Source organism: Natator depressus, chromosome 7 (genome assembly GCF_965152275.1).
Source record: "Natator depressus isolate rNatDep1 chromosome 7, rNatDep2.hap1, whole genome shotgun sequence".
In the NCBI taxonomy this organism is placed as follows: domain Eukaryota; kingdom Metazoa; phylum Chordata; order Testudines; family Cheloniidae; genus Natator; species Natator depressus.
The window spans coordinates 31,500,174-31,523,995 of NC_134240.1; the positions used below are offsets into that span (position 1 = coordinate 31,500,174).

At 45.6% G+C, this 23,822-nt stretch overlaps 1 protein-coding gene across 3 annotated transcripts in view; it reads right to left on the minus strand.

Annotated features, from left to right (window-relative positions):
• The window catches only part of POLA2 (DNA polymerase alpha 2, accessory subunit), a 44,015-nt gene extending 20,193 nt beyond the window's left edge, over positions 1-23,822 (minus strand). For all 3 annotated transcript variants that reach the window (XM_074957942.1, XM_074957944.1, XM_074957943.1), the window contains exons 1-13: positions 23,669-23,822; positions 22,864-22,991; positions 21,780-21,865; positions 20,561-20,618; positions 19,797-19,903; positions 17,565-17,758; positions 15,601-15,689; positions 14,166-14,321; positions 13,463-13,525; positions 11,697-11,739; positions 10,029-10,153; positions 1,494-1,532; positions 867-940 (exon numbers count right to left, since the gene is read on the minus strand). In XM_074957942.1, coding sequence (XP_074814043.1) covers positions 867-940; positions 1,494-1,532; positions 10,029-10,153; positions 11,697-11,739; positions 13,463-13,525; positions 14,166-14,321; positions 15,601-15,689; positions 17,565-17,758; positions 19,797-19,903; positions 20,561-20,618; positions 21,780-21,865; positions 22,864-22,991; positions 23,669-23,753 — 1,247 coding nt within the window. In that variant the 5' untranslated portion in view covers positions 23,754-23,822. The remainder of the gene's footprint in view (positions 1-866; positions 941-1,493; positions 1,533-10,028; positions 10,154-11,696; positions 11,740-13,462; positions 13,526-14,165; positions 14,322-15,600; positions 15,690-17,564; positions 17,759-19,796; positions 19,904-20,560; positions 20,619-21,779; positions 21,866-22,863; positions 22,992-23,668) is intronic.

The following is a 23,822-nucleotide window of genomic DNA, read 5'->3' on the forward strand; positions in this document are numbered from 1 at the left end:
AAAAATCAATGGCACTTAGGCTCTTAAGTCACTTAGGAGTTTTTGAAAATTTTACTGTACATTTGTACAATGGGGCATGACCTGGCTGACTGTAGTAGGACCTACCTGCATCAAAGTGATAAATCATCTAAATGAACACGAGAAAGGAAGGATAATTACACTTATTTCACATGAGTAATTGAGGAACAGAGAGACTGAGGGCTTGTCTACACTTGAAACTCTATAGCAGCACAGGTACACCACTGCAACGCTGACACTACCTACGCTGACAGGAAGCGTCATCCTATCGTTTTAGGTAATCCACCTCCCCGAGAGGCACCAACTAGGTTGACAGAAGAATTCTTCCATCGACTTAGCGCTGTTAACACTAGAGGTCAAGTTGGCTTAACTATGCCGCTCAAGGCTGTGCATTTTTCACAGTCCTGAGTGACGTAGCTAAGTTGACCTAACTTTTTAGAGTAGAACAGGCCACAGTGACTTGCTCGAGATCACACAGCAAGTCTCTGGCAAACAACAAAATTGACCCCCCCTTATCTCCACAATCCCAGTCTAATGCCCTAACTACAAGGCCATTCTTCCTCTCAAAGGCAGACTAGAGAATCAGACTGGCTTAGGCTCTGTATTGTGAAACGAACCATTTTCTAGTAACCTAAGGAAGGGACAAGGAATCGGGTTTCATGTGTTCTAGTCCCAGTATTGTCACACACTCATCTGCAAATGTGGATGAACATCTCATCTCTCAGCACCTCCCTGAGATACAGCACGCACAAGGGATAGAAAATTTTTTAATTCAGTCACGTTTCCGAATGCTTTCAAATCCTTGGATGGAAACTGACAAAAGAGCACAAAGGCTATTTAATACTTACCTTCTTGTCCCTTCAATTATCATCTTCAGACAATGTTTAAAGATATCCTCAAATGATCCAATAAGTTGACCATTCTACAGACAAAGAAAGAACAACTTGATTTGTTACAAGTTTTCTCTGAGGAAAGTCACATAGACCATGCCAAGAGCAGAGTTCAGCCAAACAGACTGGGAAAGACTCTGGTAGCCTCCCCACTCCCTCAAGGAACATCGGGGAGATGCCAACCAAAGTTTGAAGGTCATCCTTTAAAAGGCTGCCCATAAAGTTAATAAATCCTGGTTTCATTTGGTAACATGGTGATAGCCTCCTAGAGAGGCTGGGATTCATCCACATAAAGAAGCCATGGATATTTGGGTTGCCTGGCAATTCAAGGATTCTAATGGGCAGTAAATACTTCGGACAAAACTCATCTAAATTCTTGGGCAAACTCAAGGAATATCCCTCCATTATTGTTGTACCGGCATTACCTTTGATGTGCCATCCCTCTGAAGGGACATGCAGCGAGGGGTAGGAGAGCCTTCCAAGGACCTGCTCCATAGCAGCCCCAAAGATGTTAGCTCATGGTATTTACTAGACCACAGAGAGGAAATGCATGTGGATCCTCAACTCCCTTGGGGAGCAACTTACCTCAACTTGCTCGTGTTTAGCATCGAGAAAAGGACCAAACTGGAAGAAAACAAGAAATCAAGAAAGAAATTCAAAGAGAGAAAAATCTATCCCTTGCATCCTGCCTGCTCACTGACTTGTGCTCCAGCCCTGAATTGTGACCAAGGCTGCATTAAACATAGGTAATATACAACACGCAGCTGGCAAGAAAGTTTTCTAGAGACTGGGAGCCAAGACTCTTGGGTTCCATCTCCTGGCTCAGGGAAGGTGTGTGGTCAAATGAACAATAACGGAGGAAGGACAGCCAGGATTCCTGAGTTAAGGAGAGAGCATAACTTAGTTGATGATAGCAGTGGACTGGGAGTCAGGTCTACTGTGCAAAAATGGGATAGAAAAACTACGTCACTTTGCCCCTCTGTGCCTCAGTTTCCCCACCCAGGGGCTAACATCTAACTGGAACCCTGGATACCTGGGTTCTAGTCCCAGCTCTGCTACTGGCCTCTGAGTGATGTTAGGCAAGTCACTTTCCTCTCTGTGCCTCAGTTTCTCCATCTATAAAATGGGGATTATGTTACTTGCCTCCTTTGTAAAGCACTCAGAAAGCTACAGATTAAAAGTGTTATCAGAGCAAGGGAAGCTGTGTGATTGATCATATACTGGGAAAGTGCTTTGTGATCGCTGAACATAGGTTTTGCAACATTGGATACGAATGGTGCATTTACTCAGTCTATTGGCCATTACCAGCTGCTTTAGAAAGAGGAGCCCCTTTCAAGACAACTATGGGGAAGTTTTCTTCTTAACTACAGACAGTTAGTGGATGGCTTCTAATATAAAGGAGGAGGGTTCGTCTCTTAAAAAAAGTGACCCCCATCTAATAAATTGTCTGAAGGTATTTTTTTATTTGTTTGCTCTGTCTGAAAAGTTCAAGTCAAATCCATTGGTACTATCCCGTAATCTTTACTAACAAGACCAAAAACCCATGTTAATCTGAACACGTGTTTCTCCACTCCTGAGACAGAAGGTTCTATAGAGTCCTAATAGCCCACGGTGTCCAGATAAAAATCAGCTTAGGCCACGGATCACCTTGTTCTTCTTCGAGTGCTTGTTCATGTTCCCATCAGGTGTGTGCGTGTGCACGTGCACGTGCACAGTAGCCGGAAGATTTTCCCCTAGCAGCAACTGTAGGATTGGCCTGGGTGACCCCTGGAGTTGCGCCTTTATGGCGCCCAATATAGAGCCCTGCCTACTCTACACCCCCTCAGTTCCTTCTTACAGCCAGTGACGGTAGCTGGAACTTCCCCTTGCTCTTCTCGTGCTTTGGCAAGTGGATTAACAGTGCTTTATATGCTGTACATAGTTAGTTTCCATCCTGGCACCCCATGCAGCCTAAGAGAAAGCCAGCGATGATGGCACGCTGATCCCCATCACCTCGGCACCCTTCTACTCCAGCATCGTCATCCTGTGAGCGCAGTCGGTCCCTTGCTTCTCGACACTCTACATCGAGAGGAGTAGCACCACCCTGGTCCTCCTACTCAGAGTTGGACTTATACCGCTCCAACTATAGCAGGAGCAGAAGATCCTTCTCACAGCACCATAGGCGGTCCTGACCGACGCAGTGGACCCCTCAATGACAAAAATCAACCACAGTGGCGCTGTTGGACTCTGTGGGCTTTCCATCAAGTGCAGGGTCAGAGCCAGGGGTCCCACTTGGGTGCAGCATCAGTGGTGTCTGCAACATTCGTTCTGCCATGATTGGCACCGGAGCCAGTGTCTCCGTCATTAACACCGTTATCTTTGGCAACGGAGGCATCAGTGGCCCTGATTGCGGCTATGGCACACCCTCGGCACTGACGCTACAGGAACCCTGGCACATGTTGCACCGGGTGCCGGCACCAGCATGGGGCCCAACGTCAGCACTGACACCTGTGCCTTTCACAGCACCAGGATCAGGCCAACCTACTGCAGTTTCCACGGGGTCAAGAGATCCCTCAGGTGGGAACAGTAGGGAGCAACCACCTCTCCTGGTGGTCTCCTCCTCCTCCTCCCCCCAAGATGAGGCCCTAGCGCAGGGGTGGGCAAACTTTTTGGCCTGAGGGCCACATCAGGGAACAAAAATTGTATGGTGGGCCATGAATGCTCACAAAATTGGGGTTGGGGTGCGGGAGGGGGTGAGGGCTCTGGTTGGGAGTGTGGGGTCCACGGTGGGGCTAGGGATGAGGTGTTTGGGCTGTAGGAGGGTGCTCTGGGCTGGGATCGAGGGGTTTGGAGAGCAGGAGGGGGATCAGGGCTGGCGCATGCGGATGGGGCATGAGAAGAGGCTCAGGGGTGCAGGCTCCAAGTGGTGCTTACCTCAAGCGTCTCGCGGAAGCAGTGGCATGTCCCTTCTCTGGTTCCTACATGGAGGCATGGCCAGGCGGCTCTGCACGCTGCCCCATCTGCAGGCACCATCCCTGCAGCTCCCATTGGAGGGGGCCATTGGAGGATGGAGGAGCTGGAGCAGGGCCGTGGTGTGGCCCCCAAACCTTCGCCCCTGCAAGAGCACCAGAGCGGGGCCATGCCGTGTGGTGCGGCCCCCGACCCAGCGCCCTGGCTAGAGCCTTAAAGATTCCAGAGCCACCTTCAGGTCCCTGGGCCTCTAAACTCCTTCAACGCAGCAGAGAGACTTCTGTCTGCAGCCCCAGCAGCGGTTCAGTCAGCAGAACCCACAAAGATGGATCCAGAAGGAGGAATCAGAATGGCAGGAGAAGACCATGCCAACCCTCTGGCTAGGGCTCAGGACAACCCTAGCCATCTTCAGGCACCAAGCCGGCCCACTGAAGGCACGGTCGAGGACGGTATACCACACCTGACAATGGATCCACCCTGCCTTACCTTCTCGTCCCGACTATCCCCTTTCTACCGTACATGGTTCTGTATCACCTCAGACTGGTGGGTGCTCTGCATGGTAGAGAGGGGATTCTCCATCCAGTTCTGTGCCCTCCCGCCCTTCCAACTCTCTTCAGGGACCCTTCTCATGAGCAGCTCCTTATCCAGGAGATGCAGTCACTCCTGTCTTTAGGGGCAGTGGAGGAGGTTCCTCAGGAGCACAGGGGCGAGGGCTTTTATTCCCGGTATTTCCTATACCGAAAGCCAAAAGGTGGCCTCAGGCCCATCCTGGACCTGCGAGAACTCAACAAGTTTGTGAAGAAACTCAAGTTCCGCATGGTCTCTCTGGCCTCCATCATTCCCTCATTGGATCCAGAAGACTGGTATGTTGCCCTCGACCTGAAGGATGCGTACTTTCATATCGATCATCCAGCCCCACAGGAAGTACCCCAGGTTTGTGGTGAACAACACCCACTGCCAATTTACAGTCCTCCCGTTTGGCTCATCAGCAGCACCTCATGTTTTCATCAAGTGCATGGCAGTCGCTGCGTTTCGGTACAGCTGTTTCCTTAACTCGACAACTGGCTGATCAAGGGCTGCTCCAAGACCCAAGTAGAAGCTCAGGTCAGATTCATCAGAGCCACCTTCGACAACCTGGGTCTCCTTCTAAAGGAAGCGAAATTGACTCTGTCCCCCATCCAGAGAATAGAATTTATAGGGGCAACATTGGACTCGACCCAGGCCAGGGCATGCCTGCTGCAAGCGAGGTTTCAGGCCCTGACCGATATGATTCGTGGCTCAGGTTCCCACCACCACAGCAAGGAACTGCCTGAAGCTTCTCGGACACATGGCTGCCTGTACCTACGTGGTGCAGCATACCAGACTCAGGCTTCAACCTCTTCACGGCTTGCAATCGTGTACCGCCTGGCCAGGGACAGCTTGGACAGGATCATGACCCTGCCTCTCCTGGTCCTTGACTCCCTCCAATAGTGGCTCAACCCTCAGGAAGTATGCTCAGGGATCCCCTTCGCCAGTCTGCAGCCGTCTCTGTCGCTAGTGATGGACGCATCAGACTTAGGCTGGGGAGCACATCTGGGAGACCGCAGGACTCAGGGTCTCTGATATCAGGCAGATCTGGCTCTTCACATCAATGCCAGAGAACGGAGAGCAGTGCGCCTGGTGTGCCAGACCTTCCGGGCATACACATTGTCCCGTTAAATATTAGTCATGAGAGGCAACACCACGGCAATGTTTTATATCAACAAACAGGGAGGTGAATGCTCCTCTCCCCTGTGCCAGAAAGTCCTCATGCTGTGGGACTTCTGTGTAGAACATTCAATACACCTGCAAGCGTTGTACCTCCCTGGGGTACAGAATGAGCTGGCGGACCACCTCAGCAGGTCGTTTCACGGCCACAAGTGGCCCCTTCATCCGGACATCATGATTTCAATCTTCCAGAGGTGGGGCTTTCCCAGATAGACCTATTCGCCACGCGATACATCAGGAAGTGCCAACAATTCTACTCCTTCCAAAAAAATCACAGCTCGGGCTCCAGCGTGGACGCATTTCTCCTCCATTGGGGAGGTTATCTCCTATATGCCTTTCCACCCATACCATTAGTTCACAAGGTACTCCTCAAGATCCAGAGGGAACAAGCTCAGGTCATATTAATAGCACCAGCCTGGCCCCGTCAGCACTGGTACATATCTCTCCTACCCTGCCGCTCTTCCTGGACCTTCTGAAACAAGATCATGGTTGTCTTCAACATCTGAACCTCGAGTTGCTTCACCTCACGGCATAGAAGCTCCATGGTTGAACCCAATTACACTTTCCTGTTCAGGCCAGGTTAGACAGGTCTTTCTTGGCAGCAGAAAACCCTCTACGAGAGCCACATACCTTGCCAAGTGGAAGAGATTTTTAACCTGGTTGGTGCAGCGCCATTCGTCCCCAACACTAGCATCAGTGCTGCTTATTCTGGACTACCTCCTCCATCTGAAGCAGCAGGGGCTTTCGTTACTGTCAATAAGAGTGCACTTGGCTGCCATCTCAGCCTTTCACCCAGATGAGGAAGGCCGCTCTGTGTTTGCTAACCTGATAGTCAGCCAGTTCTTAAAAGGGCTTGACTGGCTATACCCTAACGTCCATCAGCCTGTCCTGATCTGGGACCTCAACCTGGTCCTTTCTAGACTCATGGGACCACCTTTTGAGCCCTTGGTGATGTGCTCCCTGCTCTACCTCTCTTACAAGGTGGCGTTCCTGGTGGCAATAACTTCGGCTAGGAGGGTGTCTGAACTCAAGGCCCTAGCCTCAGAGTCCCCTTATACAGTGTTCTATAAGGACAAGGTGCAGCTCAGGCCTCACCCTGCTTTCCTCCTGAAAGTTGTGTCGCAGTTTCACATTAACCAGTACATCTTTGTCCCGGTGTTCTACCCTAAGCCACATTCCAGCGGCAGGGAGCAGACTCCACTCACTAGATGTCCGCAGAGCGCTAGCCTTTTACATCGAGAGAACAAAGTCGTTCAGAAAAATCGGTCCAGTTATTCATGGCGATGGCAGACAGAATGGAAGGCCTACCCATGCCATCACAATGCATTTAGTTGTGGATCACTTCCTGTATCCATGAGCGCTACAACCTGGCGGGAGTTCCTGCACCCCCGATCGCTGCGCACTCCACCAAGGGGCAGGCTTCATCAACAATGTTCCTGGCACAGTTCACTACTAAGGAAATCTGCAGAGCAGCGACATGGTCCTCCATCCACCCTTTCACCAACCGTTATGCAATTACGCAGCAGGCCTGAGATGACACGGTCTTTGGTAGAGTGGTGCTCCAACCAGTGGATGACTCCGACCCCATCTCCTGAACTCGGGCTTGGGAGTCACCTGATTGGAATTGACATGAACAAGCACTCGAAAAAGAAAAAATGGTTCCTCACCTTCTCGTAACTGTTTGTCGAGATGTGTTGTTCATGTCCATTCCAATACCCACCCTCCTACCTCTCTGTCGGAGTAGCTGGCAAGAAGGAACTGGGGGGGGAGAAGGATCGGCAGAGCTCTATATTGGGTGCCATGAAGGCGCGACTCCAGGGGGCACCCAGGCTGACCCTACAGTTGCTGCTAGGGGAAAAATCTTCCGGCCACTGTGCACGTGCGTGCACACACAAACTGATTGGAATGGACATGAACAACACATCTCGAAGAACAGTTACAAGAAGATGAGTAACTGTTTTTTTCAAGGTGCCTTTCACCTTTTCTGAATAGAAGGGTAAATCACTGACTCCCAAGGGAATTTAATAACTGCCTGTATTTGTTGTACACTCTCACAGAGATTGTGAGGCTATGGGTAACTTTACGTAGTTACATACAGAAACTGGGCTTCATTTTTGGTTTAAATTCATTATGCATTTTTAAAAAATATATATATAAAATGAGATTATCTAACATAAAAATGTTACTGCAACCAGCCTCTTCCGGGCAAACACAGGTTGGTTTTGAAGTCACACTAGGACCTCTAGTGGGCTATCCGATAAACTCTATCCCTTGTGTGGTACATAATCTAAAAGCTCTTCGGTTCACAGCTAGTCTTGTTTAGAATTCAATTTAAAGAAAATCAAAGAAGAGGCAACATGGGCTAATGGATAGAGCACTGGCCTAGCAGTCAGGAGACCCAAGTTCTATTCCCAGCTCTGCTACTGTGTGAACGTGGGCAAGTCACTTCCCCTCTCTCTGCCTGTTTCACCTCCCTTTCTTTATTTGTCTTGCCTATTCAGAGCAGGGACTGTCTCACTGTATCCGTGCAACACCTTGGACAAGAAGGCCCCGAACTCAGTTGGGGCTCTAGGCTATACTATAATACAAAAGCTTCCTCTTAATACTACTGTGCACTTAACTCAGTAACTTACAGGAGTGAGTGTATTTCTCTCTAATATGGAGGAGCCTGAGACACACAGACTTTCCCAAGGCCACAGAACAAGACAGTGGCAGAAACAGAGTCTCTGGACAGATCAGCTTGAGAGGTCCTAGAATCTGAACTGTTATAGACATCACACACTTTGGAATGAGCTTCCTCTGCCCCAAGGAAGTATGTAAACCATTAATCAGTGTGTCTGCCTCCATGCCCGATCCAGAGAGGATGCTAGCATATTACAGCTCAGTTAGAGACAGATTCACATCCTTTATGGATTGGGCACAGAGAAAGGCATGTACTAACTCTAGGTGGCACTCACTCTAGGGCTATTCCTGTCAACCAAGAAGATGTGCACATTACAGCAAGGTAGGCATTTGCATCAGGGAATTCAAAACTTCACATGGAGATAAAAAAGCATTCATGTATTATGGGCCTTGTAAGAGGACTTGCAGCAATAAGCTTTGACCAAGAATGGTCATCTTGCTTTTGGATTGTAGCCTAATTGATCACAGCTGAATTTTCACATCATTTTTTAAGCCTAGTATTTTTGAATGGAAACAGTTTTCAGCTACATGTTATACCATTTAGTTACAAAGCAACGGCATAAAAAAGGGAAATAAAACCAAGGTCCTGAAAGCCCATGTTCATTAAATATCCCATGGCACTTTTCATAAGAGCATTAACCCCAGTGTCCTGGCCAAACTCCAGCTTTGAGTAATTCCATTCTGCCTCCTTCAATTCCCGACCTGCAATTTTAATTAAATATGGGAATCTTCCTCTTTTCTAGTCCTTAACAGTTATGTTGTGTTGCTATGCAGTCAAACAGCTGCAATGATTCTCAGAGGATTTGTGCTTTAGAATCCTATTATTATGGACCAAGGCCACAACTGGAATCAGGACCTCATTGTGCTAAGAACTGTACAAACATACAGGAAGAAACAGACACTGCTCTGCAATGCTTACATTCTAAAGCCCCAATCCTGCAAAAAGTTATGCACATGCTTAACTTAAAGCATATGAACAATTCCCTTGATTTCAATGGCACTACTCACATGCCTAGAGCTAAGCACCTTCGTGCTTTATCTCATCCTGCCCCTCACACTGAGAGGAACTCCCGAAAACATCTACAAAACTACCTCATTATCCTCCTTCAAAACCCTCCTCAAGATCTCTGTTCTGTGATGCCTACAAAAAAAAAAAAGTGACAATAGTTAGGCTGCTGGCATGCTGAGACCACAGCCTAGTATGCTGGCCAATATTGTCTCATTGTTTCCTTGTACTCCCCTGTCTGTCTGTATCCATCTGTTGTCTGTGGTCTTATACTTACAGTTTAAGCTCCTTAGTGCAGGGACCATCTTTTTGTTCTGTTTGTACAGCACCTAGTGCAGTTGGGGGCCTTGGTCCATGACTAGAGCTCCTAGGTGCTATGGTAATACAAATAATAATAAAATATGCTTAAGTTTTTGAGAGATCAGAATGTAATTGACGACCAGATGTAGTAAGTGTAACAGTTGGAGGTAGAGGAGAACAGGTCCTACATAAACATAAGAAATATTTCAGAATAATTACTAGAGCAAAAGCCATTTCTCAGGAGACCCCTAGTTGGGACCGCAGCCCTTGTTCTGCCAGGAACTCCATGTGGGAAGGCCCCTGCATGGAACCCCATTGAAGTCAATGGGCTCCATGCTGGACAGGTGTCCATCTGCATAGAACTCATTGCAGGATCCGAATCCAAACATGCAACTCTTCTCCTGAATAACCCAAAAGGAAGAAATCTTCTCTCTTACCAGGATGCAGACATCTGGCTTGTCTTTGTTGATAATATCAATCAGATCCAACATAGGGTCATAGGTGATGCTGTCGGAAGTTGTGTAGGGCCCACAAGCAAACAAGACCATTTGCAGCTCCAAATCTAAAATGTATTGCAACAGTTTTAGCACAAGTTTCTAAGCTCCCCCTTTGCCCATAGGGCATCCTCTATCCTGCCATCATACACGTGGGGGATTTCCATTTACCTTTGCTTGGCGCTGTTTGCTCTCTCTAAGATCTTGCTCTCAGATGTTGCACACAGAAGCATCCATCAAATGGAAAGAGAGGCACTGTGATGTGATGTTTAAGATCTGATACACACACACAAACCCAGTGCTATTTCTTAGCTGTTCAATTTTTCTGGCTGGGGTGTGCAATATAAAAGAGCATCTCCCCACCCTGCCACTTAAAATATTTCTCTTTAGGGTTCTATCCACAGTGATTCTGGATGATTTTAGACCAAAAAACAAACGAAAAAAACCACTTCTCTTCTTATGCGTCAGATGGTCTTACAAGGGATGCTATCCAGGCAATCATGTTGTGCCACATCACTGATTGAGGGAAGGAGGGTAAAATCCAAGACATTGCTTGTGTTAAGTATTTGCATGGGGAGGATGAGAAGTAGAAGGAAGAGAGACAATTCAGCATCATGAGTGATTCATACTGCCCTGTTTAACTCACCCCCAAGTTTAGCCAGAGGATTTATTGTGCAATGAAGATATCAGTACAAGCCAGAGGTTCTCAATGAAGGGGGCACATCAGACTTTGAGGGGGCTCAATGAGCCTTCTTATGGTTCAGTGGTTATGGTAGAAGTGAGGGGCTGGCAAGTTCCAGGTCACAGCACCACTTGGGTGTGGCCTGTCCACCCCTCTGTCATGACCAGGGGGTGGGGGAATGGGCCAAATTTAAGTGGGTGGTGTTGCCATCTGGTGCGCAGGAGGGGAGATGTGGCATCACCTCTCAGGTTTGGCTCGGCCGCCCCTCCATCTGAGGGAGGAGAAAATGGGCCAAATTTGAGTGGGTGCTGTTGTGACTTAGTGTGCTTAAGGGTGGGGGGTATTTTTGTAGTGGGGGGGAGCCTCCAAGTGCTAAATTGGGCAGTGCTAAAGTGGGGCGTGGTTCAAGGCAGGTTGAGACTCTGATACAGAAATACTGGGGAGGTCAAGAGTGACTCCTTAGCATGTTATGATCTGATCATTTTTCCTCTGGTTCCCTCCCCGATTGCCCTTCCAACAGATGGAAAGCTGCTGAAATATATATCTGGGCGCGTCTTAAAAAATTCTAACTAAAGGCCTTTGGTTGGGTTTAAGCCAGCCCCTGAAATTAATTCAATTTTTCATGACATTCTCAGTGCAGAGTCAGAACACAGGAGATTACTTTAACAGATCACTGGGATTGGATCCAAGAACAATCCCACAATGGACCTATTAAAAAAATAGGAAGCTATGCCCAGTAAAGAGTACGTAATGATGCTTTTAAAGTTTAACGTGCACCAGATCTGAGAAACTGCACTAGCTGCAGTTTGTGCTGTTGAGTGTGTATCTGTCTAATTCTCTAAAGAACCAGTATGCAAAGCTAACCTTGATTTTCTAAGATGGGGGGGATGGTGGGGGAGGGAGAAATCTTTAAAAATAATTGAACTCACCTTCAGCTTGCTCTGTAGATTGGTAGAAAGGAAGAGGCACCCCCTGAAGAGAAAGGATACTAGAAAATCATTGCAAGCAAAGGGAATAATTGCACGTGGCCAAATTCTATTCTCAGCAACACCAATATAAACCCACAGCAGGATTTGGTCCATAGGCTCTACATGAAAGACATTTACTCCAACCCTGCAGGAGTGAGGAGAAAGTTTGATTTGATTAACTAATAGGGACAAATACATTCTTGGGTGATCATCAGATGCCTCTGTGGTACCGTGAAACACAAGACCATAGGGCAAGTGACCTCAACCACCTGTGATGTGCATTAAGCTCTATAAATCTACTACCCACAGGGGCTTAGTGAGATTAAAAATGGGGGGGGGAGTCAGCCTCATGCATTACTGATAGATATCACATTGCTGCAGCAGCCGTCCAAAAACTATACATCTCCAAAGGAGCACTTGGATAGTCTCAGACAAACCCTGTGATACTTAGTGAGATGCATTTACTTAAGAGGTCTTTGCAAGATGTCTAAGTCATGGAATAAAGATGAAGTGTAACCACCCCAGCTGCATGTGCACAAACAGGTGGATGGATGCTTGCTAAGGAAGTAAAGTTAGATTGCTGTTTTTTGGTATGTAGATTTCAAGGAACATCAGCACTACAGGAGGTGTTTGGAAATCAGAATGTGGAGCTGGGGGAATATCATTGGCCTATTAGAATCAGCATTGAAACTGAACAGAAAGTATTCCCTTCTGCACTCTTTAGTTTAAAAGAGCCCTGTTTTATTGACTTTGCAAGACCTATTTACTCAAGCCCTATCAAAGGTGATGGGACTCCTAGTGAGTTGTGGATAGTCTTTCTAGCAGTTTGATTTCTGAATGCCACATTAATAAGTGTTGTATTTTCTGATGTTCTAGGGTGTCACCATATCTAACACCTAGCGATACACAGATGCAACAAACCTGACACAAAAGATGTACACTGAAAAACAAATCTTCGCCTAAATTTTTCAAAAGTCCCTCACAATGTGGGGGGATCCAACCTAAGGCACAATAAAGGGGCCCAGTTTTCAGGAAGTGGGTGCTAAGCACCTTTTGAAAGCCAGGCTTTTTTAAACATATCATGTTGGGGACTCAAAAATAGAGGCACCCCAAAGTCTTTACCTACTTTTGACAGTTTAGACCCATGTTTTAACAGATGTGCCTCACAAATGGTAAGATTAACTTGCACGCAGTACAAGTTACTTAGATAGACAAGACTAACTCCTTTTCCAGAAGGGTTAATTATTTAATCATTCAGAATTATTTCACAATTAAAATTGTTTGATCATCCAACTATAAAAATCGCTTGTAAGCATATGCACCAAGTTTCTAATCTGCCCGGGGGTGCTCCCCCTGGCTCTGTCCCAGGCCCCACCCCCACTTCACCCCTTCCCCTGAGCACATCCAGCCCTCGTTCCTCCCCTCACCCCCATAGCACCTCCTGCACATTGTGGAACAGCTGATCATGGCAGGTGGGAGGCGCTGGGGGGGGAGCAGGAGGCGTTGATAGGGGGGCTGCCGGTGGGTGCTAAGAACCTAGCTTTTTTTTTTTTTTTTTTCCTGTGGTGCTCTAGCCTTGGAGCATCCATGGAGTTGGCGCCTATGTTTGTAAGAACAGAGAAGCCAGTTTCTGGGAAAAAGTTCTAGGCCTGCTCCTGATGTTTCATTGACAGCACAAAGACATGGGAAGAGTAGAAAAGGATTTGTGCTTAGTTGGATTTACTCACCTCGTACAGCTTAGATGCAACCAGTTTTGCACCCGTACTGTTAATACTCTCCATCACCACAACCTGGAAAACAGTTAAATAGAAGAAACCCATGACACCAGGGTGACTGCTTGTTCAGACTCAGGAAAGGGCTAGGCTATCAATAATACCTAGCTTTTATTTAGTATTTTCTTCAGTAGATTGCAAAGCACTTTACAAAAGAGATCAATATCATTAGCCCCATTTTACAGAGGGAAAACTGAGGCACTGAGAGGGGTCATGACTTGCCCAAGGTCACCTGATAGGCCAGTGGCAGAGCCAGGCATAGTATCCAAGTCCCCAATCCAGTGTTGTATGTATTATGCCAAAATAGTTTTATTAGAAAGTAATATATTTCTGCCTATCCCCCAAGTAGTGATAATAAGACCTTGGCTATTATTTTTTCATATTCAGATTTCAAAGTGCTTTACAAAACAAAGTAAGCATCATCCCCATTTTAAAGATGGATAAATTGAGTCACAGAGACTAAATAATTTTCAGAGTTACCCAGATTCCACTGAAACTCATTAGGCTCCTTTGACAATTCTAACCATCCGCACCCAGCATTCTAGAAACCAAGACTCAAACCTTGAAAACTCTCCTATATAATTCCTGCATCTCAAAGTAATGGACAGATTTCCTAGCCCCTTCTGCCCCCAGCAATATGCCCTGTCCAGCACCTCACCTGTCCTGGAAAGAGGGAGTATTCTTTCAGTTCTGATAAATCCACAGGAACTTGCCCTCCTGAAGAGTGTTCTCGATCCCCTTCTAGAATGACTGACTTGGCATTCAGTTTTCCGTTGCTGTCACAGGCAATCTGTCCCAGCACAGTGACCGGTTCCTACAGAACAGAAAGCATAGAATGATCTTAGCCAAAGGGATCTTACTGCACAAATTCATTTCCCATGCAAGACAGCAGTCTCAGAAGCTCCACAAATTTCCAGTGCCTTAAAAACTAAGCTGAATCCCAGGACAAGGAAGAGACCCCCCAGCCCTAATTTTCAGGCCCAATTTTTGACCTGCAATAAACTATCCTAACAATGGACTTCTGGGGAGAGAAATAAAGTTCTCTCTCAATGAATCAGTTGTGGATGCAACTCATTGCAGACACAAATTTTTACCGTAGTTTGCAAATCAGGCCCGTTTTTGCTGGGCCAACTTGGCTTAAGGAGGCGGCAGAGCAAACCAAGCAAACTGATGCATGGTCACAGTTGTATCTAAAGTACTTACACATATCTCAATACTGTAGTATCTGAGAAGCTCACAATATTTAAGGCATTTATCCTCATTACACCCCGGTATGGTATACAAATCACTATTATTCCACTGTACAGATGGGGAACTAAGGCATGCAAAGATTAAGTGACTTCCCAAGGTCATACAGGGAGTCTGTTGGGCAAGCAGGGAATTGAACCCAGGTCTCCAAGTCTCAGGCCAGTGCCCTAAACACTAGACCATCTGTCCTCTCAGCTGGAACCCTTTTGGACTGTTCAGGTTGTGCAAGTCTGCTATGCTGCTCTCCACATCCTACAGACATCCTCACATGCTCCAGCTGGTCTTCTGGCTCTGTCCCCTCAGACAGTTCCAACATACTGCTGACTTTCTGGCTATTGGTTCTCCTTGTATGTAAAAGATGGAGTCTACTTAAGCCTAATTTATATGGATAACATTAACATCCATTGTTACATAAGACAGGAAGTTTAGAAGGAATTTAAGCCCTCCTGCCTAAAGGCATATGCCAGTGCATAAATAACAGGCAGGTGGAAGGTCCCCGATAGGAGTAATTCCATTGTTGTCCTCTTTGATGTTTCTTATACCTTCCTCTAAAGCATCTGGTATTGGCCACTGTCAGAGACAGGATATCGGGCTACGCAGACCCCGGTCTGATCCAGTCTGGCAAGACTTCTATTCTTATAAGTTTCCTTGAGAATAAGGAAGGAGAGAGTAACTACACAACATGCTATTGACCAACAGTCTCAAAGGTGCAACTTCTATATATCCTGCAATATTTAATGGAAAAATCACTGCCAAGGCAATGTAGTGACAGACAAAGAAATAACAACAGAAGAGACTTGCAAACACACCCACTTATGAAAAAGCTCCTGAGATGCAGTGCTTACCTGTGCAGGGACTAACACAGAAGTGAACTCCTCGATCTTGTAATGTTTCTTCAGTGCATCCCCGAGTTCTTCTATCTTCCAGGACAGTACTAAAATCATAAAACAGTGTAAGAACATTTCTGATTTCTGCAGAAACAAGCAGACAGAACATGAAGTCAGGAGCCAATTTAAAATAGAGTTTCTCTTTCAGGATCCAAGGTACTTATCTGCCCCCCACCACCACGAGGGAACCCAAGTGTCTCCCAAATCTTTAACATATACATCCTCACATTACCCCATGTAAGGTAGGGAAGTGCTGTTATCCCCATTTTATAGATGGGGAACCGAGGCACAGAGAGACTAAATGATTTACCTAAGATCACACAGGAAGTCCATGGCAGAGCAGGGAATTGCACCCAGGTCTCCCAAGTCCGAGGATCCATAACGCCCCTATCTCCATATACCCCAGTAGTCACCAATGTCTGATACTACTCTAAAGCAGAAGAAAGTACTCTGCCTAACCAGCAAGGGAACAGCTGTACTCATGGATAGTGACTTCCTGAGATCAGGAAAGGCAAACTTAATTGCCTACTATAACTGGAGGTCAAATGCCATCTTTGAATAGTATGAAGTACCTGGATCATTCCATATGAACATGTTGAACAGTATAGAAAATGTTAATCGGGGGGCTCCTAATTACCCTCTCTCATAACAAAAGCAAAGAGGCAATCAATGAAATTGGAAGGCAGCAAATTTAAAACACACATAAAATAAATAGGTTTCAGAATAGCAGCCATGTTAGTCTGTATCCGCAAAAAGAAAAGGAGTACTTGTGGCACCTTAGAGACGAACAAATTTATTTGAGCATAAGCTTTCGTGAGCTACAGTCAGTCAGTCAGTGGAAATACAGCTACAAGAATTTAGTAGGATTCAGCATTTATATGGACAAGACTATCCACAGTTCCATTAAAGAGGGTTGGGGCAGAGTGGGGGCGGGGGAGAGAAGAAGGAAAATAAACCCACTTGCTTCAAAGCTTGAGCCAACTTCCAACCTGCCCTATGGGCAGGTTATTCCATAACTGACCACCTCAAGTTTCTTGCAGCTTCCACAGAAGCACCTAGCACTGTTCAATATCTTGTGTCCTAAACAAAATGCTGCCCTGAACCAGTTTTGGAATTCCTATTTATAGGGGCAAACCAAATCTCTTGTGTCTCACTAAATTATTGGCTTGATTTTCAGTGATGCTGAGTTCCCACATCCTGAATTCAGTGGAAGCTGTAGATGGCCAGCACCTCCAAATACAAGACCTGATTTTCAGTCAGTCAATCACTGTAGTATCAGAGCTCCTTCCACACAAAAATTAAACGCAAAAGTGAAGTTTATAGCAGACTTCATGGCACTGCTCCCTTTTCAAGGTCTCAATTGTGTGTGGGGGGTGGTTTTTTTTTTTTTTTTTTGGTCTGTTGGTTGGGGTTTGGGTACAAAGGGGTGTCAGTTTTTTGCATGCTATTCTTATGGCGGAAAGGGTTTTGCAAAGAAGGTTTTGCAGCATTTTCTAAATGTGGTCAGGGCCCAGACTCGCCTGATCCCCTCGAGAAGTTTGCTCCATAGCTGGATCTCCTTATCCAAAAATGCACTGCCCCAGTTCTCACATTCTTCATCTTGTGCTTTGTAGTCTGTACTGTCCCAGAGGAAGACAGCTGTCATGGCGGTTAATAGAGCAAAATTTGCTATTTGATCTCACTGGGGGTTGACCCATTAATTGCTTTGCTCAGACTGGCATCGGAAGCTAACTGGGAGCCAGTGGAGGGACTAGGACATAGGCCTGATGTGCTCACAGCAGCCTTCACAATGTTCACCAGAACATAGAGTTTTCATTGGGAAGAAGCTTCTGGCTTCTCTAGTTAGTAAAGATGTTAAGAGCCGAAGCGTAAGGTACCATAAGTCTTTAGGGGTTCTTACATACAAAAAATCTTTAAGGTACCTTCCCGGATGTCATGAAACTTTTGGAACATGAATTTGTAACTCTTGGTTAGCGACTGTTCTGGTGGACCAAAGAGCTTCACACTTGATCCGTGGCCTCCTTTTCCACTCCAGGATGTGCCCTGCACAGAGCCAAATGAGGTTACCACCTCACCTCGGTTGCTCCGGGAGCCATACTTCTGAGAGGGAGTAGCACTGCATGGAGGGAAGAAAAGGAATTGTGAAAAGTGACTTGATCTCATTTGACTTTAAAAGTAACAAATCTAGTACAAGTTAGACCAAGCCTTCTGTAACATGGATTTATTCGGATATCTAATGGCTTAGATATAGAGACGACTTCTTCTGCCACAGAAATTTAGCCACCTTTTGGGTGGGATGTGGCAGCTGTTTAACACAGCATAACAATACAATACAATGGTTTAGAACAAGAATAATCTTGTATCCACATGAAACTGCAGGGGGAGTTTTAAGCAGGCAAGAATATAGGTACCCAAATTGGAATTTAACCAGGTGATGGGATTATTGTCACTAATGCTTACAAAGAAAAAAGCTTCAACACAAACCGTAACTCAGCGGGCTCTTCAATGGCTAAGTGGTTGAGGCACTGGTAGCAAGTTTCTCTTTTCACCTGTGCCTTTCCTACTATCCATAGGCATGTGCAAGTATCAGGATTCCCAGAAACTGTCCTGGGCCAGCAGCTTGTTGAAGTCTTTCCTGCTATACTCTGGGTGTCTCTTAGATAGCAGTACTCTAACCTGTCAGTAGTTTCTGCCCACCCAAACCCAGTAGTGGTAGATCTTTGTCTCTGTTGGCTGTCTTTGGGAGGGGAAAGCAGAGACATCTCTGATCAGATAGCGTCCCACAGTGGTCAGTCATTTCAGAAGAAGGATTGTCCAGTGGGTAGGGCACCAGTTTAGGACTTGGGAAGACATGGATTTAATTCCTGCCCCACCACAGAGTCCCTGTGTGACCTTGAGAGAGAGAGAGAGAAAGTCACTTAGCCTAAGCTCCCCATCATTAAATAGGGGATAATAGCACTGCCTCACCTCACAGGGGAGTTGTGAGGTGATTTCATACTAGTGATAGGGACCATATACGTGGTTAAAACAGACAGACAGATCTGCTCCCTGACTTACTCTAGCTTTGCCCCCATGTCATCAGATTAGCATACACCGTGAGACTGGGAAGGCAGTGTGGATTAGGGCACCAAACCAGGACTCAGGAGACCTGGGTTTTACTCCCAAATTCTGCCACTGACCACCTTTGTGAGCTTGGGCAAGTCACTTTGCCCGTTTCTCTCTCTCTCACCCTTCATCTGTCATGTCTAAGTAGCTCTCTGGGGCAGGGATTCTCTCACTATGTTTGTAGAGTGCCTATCACAATAGGGTCCCCAACCTTAGGTGCAGCCTCTAAGTGCTACCGCCTAGTTATTAATAATCTGTGTCCATCACCAATAGGGTTGTGAAGACAGGAGCTGGAAAGATTCACAGATTTTAAGGCCTGAAGGGACCATTATGATCATCTAGTCTGACCTCCTGTATAGTACAAGCCAGAAAACCTCATCCAATAATTTTTGCATCAAACCCATAAATTCTGCTTGAGCTACAGCATATTTGTTAGAAAAAATATCTAGTTTTGATTTAAGGATTTCAAGGGATGGAGAATCCACCACATCCATAGCTAAATTGTTGCAACAATGAATTACTCTCACTGTTGCATATTTGCACCTGTTTCTAGCCTGAATTTGTCTAGCCTCAGTTTTCAGTAAGTGAATCTCATTCTGCTAAATTAAAGAGCTGCCTACTATCCAAAAATCTCTTCCCCATGTACATACTTGAGGACTGTGACCAAGAGTTTTGGGTAAAATAAAGAGATTGAACTTAAGTTTCTCACTTTAAGGTATGTTTTCTAGACAGCAAATAATTATTGTGGCTCTTTTTTTTTAAACCCTTCCCAATTTTTCAAAATCTTTTTTGAATGTGAACACCAGAACTGGATGTTGTGATCCAATAATGGTCTCACTAATGCCACACACAGAGGTAATACCACTTCCCTACTCCTGCTTGGTATTCCCCTGCTTATACAAGAGGAAATTCAGTTTCTAGTTTCAAATGTCTTGAGGCTTTAGCTTCAAAGTTCAGCCACAATTTAAACCACATTCAAAGTTAGTGTGAGGAGGAGTCAGGGAGCTGCTAGAAGAGCCAACTCAAGTGGGAGACCAATAATACCATACCTTGGTGAGAAGCTGTTTGGAGAGAAAAGCAGGTGGGGGCTACGGGTGGATAAAGTCCTTTTAGACCGTGGAGTTTCTGGTGTCGTTATGTTCCGTTTCTGAGAGCCCTACAATACAGGAAGAACAGATGTGTCAGTCTTTCCCAGACTATTTTGAAATTCAATTGAGGGTTTTACACATATGCCATTTTCTCTCAGCTACTGCTCCTCAGGAGACGCATGAGAGGGCCTTATTCTCCACTGCAATGCACCTTGTGTAGTCATTTAGATCAATACCATGTAAAATTGGTGTAGAATGCTGCCAAACCAGATTAGTAGGGCAACAAAGAATTAGGCCTATGACTTTTAAAGTGACACAGGCCCCGATCCTGCAATAACATTTGCACAGATGGACCCCTGCACCCATACCAAATTCAAAGCAGTACGCAGAAGTCATTGCTGGACCGGGGCTTTATTCCTTAAAAATAGCCCTGCAACAATCATGAAAACTGTCCAGCCCAGCCACAAGATCTATCTTCCCTCCCTTACCCTGATGAAAGGGAAACAATATTTAAATCACACATCCAAAGAAAGAAAATTGTGCTCACCCCAGATAAGAAAGTAAATCTTTGCTTGCATTAAGACAGATGAAATAGCAAACAAACAGTAACACTTTCACATGTGCCCCAAAGCCTTAAAATTCCACCCAGCTTCCAACATCTCAGAGGAGAATGGAGCTGGGTAGCTCTTTTTGGAACAGAAACATACAGAACACTATAGACTTACCTTTGACGGTGTTGTGTAGGCATCTAAGAGGTTCTCCTCTTCCTCCTCTACGTCAATGCTAACAAATATTAGTCACGGAAGAGAACAGAGTAGCGTCTACTGAAATATAGGGTTTGACCATTTGTTGCCCTGCACCTTTACTCAGTCGTTTGCAAAATCCTATGATTCTGTCTTGGAAGTATGTTGCCCTACACACATGCATCCATTTACACTAGTGCAATGGAGAATCTGGTCCATAAATTTCAATTAAAGTGCTTAAAAACAAAAAGACATTATAGAGGTAAAACTATCTTTAGAGGGCTATTGCCCTTCTTGTAAAACGGAGGTCACAAGATTTTTGCCAAGCACTAAAAAATCATTCTTGATGGATTCCATTCCATTGATGGATAGGAAGTATCCTAGGATGCCTAAGGTATCTGAAAAGTTTGCAGTTCTGGGAGCAATTTAAGATATTGACAAGAAACATTACACTAAAGGAATGCATTTTCCAACCCTAAAGTTAACAGCTTTCTCCCATCCTGCTCTTTTATGCATGGAGAAGCCTCCTCAAAATTCAATTCTGCCATAACCACAGGAGACTGCCAGCTGATGCTGTCTACATAGTTTTTGTCACAGCAGAACTATATCAGTTATCTTAAATTACACTGTAGGCTCTTTGGGGTATCTTCCTAAATTTTGTACAGCGTCAAGCACAGAGGAGCCCAGTACAAGCACTGACTCTTTAGCAGTTTCTCCTGGTGTTGCAGAGTAAGTTGTTACTTATCTTTCACCTAATGCTAGGAGAACATTAATATTAAAAATCTTTACTAGAGAAAGTTGACTCTCTTAGGTATTTATATGATTCCTATCATCATAGCATTGGAGACTCTCACAATCTTTAATGCAACATACACCTGCAAGGTAGGGCAGTACTATTGTCCTCAATTTCCAGATAGGGAAATGAGGCACAGAGAAACTAAGTGACTTGCCTATGGTCACAAAGAAAGTCTGCAGCATAGCAGGTAATTGAACCGGTCTCCAGAGTTCCAGGCTAGCACCCTAACCACTGAATGAACCACCCTTCCTCTCTTGAGTAACAGATTACATGTAATTAATTCCTTGTAAGCTATGCTATATAACAATACCAAAGTACAGGCTGAATCAAGAAAGTCAGCTAAAAAAGGACTTATTTTGCCTTTTTATTTAGAAGTCCTGATATTAAACAAATAGAGAAGGATACAGTCCCTGAATGGTGTTGATATCCTTGATTCCGGAGTATCTGTTGTCCTTTTTTTGATGAGCTTTAGTAACTCTTTTGTTGAGTACCTGAGGAACAATGAAAGTCCAAGACTACTTCAAGCTGTACACATAACTTGATTATATAGCACTTCGCATCTCTAAAGATCTTTAGAGATGTTAACCAATTAATCCAACCCAGGGTATTAATCTTCACCACCATTTCACAGATGGAGAAACTGAGGCAGAGAGAGATGAAATATCAACCTAGGCCACAGAGAGAAACAGTATCAGAGTTGGATTAGAATTTGGGAGTTCTCAGCCATGAGCTCAAGCCCTCAGACTTCTGTTGAAAAATAAGTTTAATTTTTTTTTCCCCAAAAGCAATTTGTGATTTTAGAACGTGCTAAAGTGTCTACTGTCTGCTAAAAATATTGCATAGATAGGGACCTGTATAAGATTGGGGGATCCAATATCAACCTAGAAAGCAGTTTCTTTTCCTGCTTTAAAAGTGACGGAGTTTCTCAAAATATTAAGCTTTCCTTTCTCCCACTCTCTGAATGTTTTGTCTGTTTAGATTGTTTGCTTTTCAGAGCGGGAACTTGCTAACTGTGCATATATAGGCCACATCATCATAGGACTGTGGTTCTTAGTTGGGACCTCTAGGTGTTCCTATAATACAAAAAATAAGATAATAATCTTCAGAGCAGCAAGAAGCCAAATCACCATACTCAATTATACCTATATTTAGGGCAAGAGCTGGTTTGAATTTGTTTCACTCTCGGTAGATTTGTTTTAATTATGATAAAATTATATTAAAGAAAGTGTTTCTAGACAACACGTTCTAAAACTGCACCATGTACAAGGCAAGTTGTACGTTAGCTGTGCCTGCAGGCACAGGTCTCATTAATGCCCAGCTAGGTTTCAAGTTGATCTGCTGGTATATACATGCCTCATTTACACCAGAGTGTAGGAATTTAGTGCTAGCTATACGTTCTTCAAAACATGACCTTTCCCCCCAGTCTACACAAAGCAAACTATGCCTCCTTCCAACCCTCTATTAGCTGTTTACTAAACATCATTCTTACTTCATGTTCAAAGACATTCAGAATCTCTACAGTGAGACGAGACCCGTCTTCTTTAGTTGTAGTGAAGGCAACTAATTCATTAGCCAAGTCACTCTGTGCCAGTCTGTGCGTCATGCATAGTTCAACCACTGTAAGAGGACAGATATTTTATACAGAGTTGAATCACTGATGAATTTACAGATGTCATCTCTCTTACTTTAATAGGCAGACACCACAACTACAGTTGTTTAGCACTGCAGAGGATAGATTACAGTCAAATCACAGTTGTTCCTAGCCATTTTCAGACCAAACAAAAGGGGCACTTCGGCCCACCTCACAGCCTCTGGGGCAGAGCACTTTATCAGCTAGCATCCTTGATACAAACAGCAGCTAGTCCCAAACACTAACTTCCCCAACGTTAAACACAGGAAGTGGAGCAACAAAGGACATAAGCGCAGAAGGAAGCAGCGTCCAAAGAGCAAATTATGCCGCTCATCGCTTTTCTGCCTCATACCCCCAAAACCCCTCCTCCTGACCGCCCGCAAGCCCTCTCCCCGCCAGGATTTCAATTTACCCCATCACCTTACTCCCACCACCCCACAGCCCTGTTACCCACCCCCTCCTCACAACCCGCAGGACACAGCCCCACCGGTCCGCTCCCTGCGCCCCCACAACCCCCGCTGCACCTGCCCCAGAAGCCCCTCCGCCCTAATTCCTCCCTCAAGCCCCGTTCCGGCTCCTGCTACCTCCCGCACACCCCCACCCCCAGTGCCCTCCTCCTCCTCCTCCTCCCCCCCCCCCCGGCGGCACGTGCCGCCAGCCTCACGTTTGTCGGGCACCGCCTCCTCTTCGTAGCCCACCCCGAAGACCTTGAGATCCTCCAGCAGCTCCTCGACACAGACCGACCCCATTGCCCACCCCCGCCGGCCGGCTGCTGGGACAGAAAGCAAGCGAAAAACCCGCCACCCTCACGACACTTC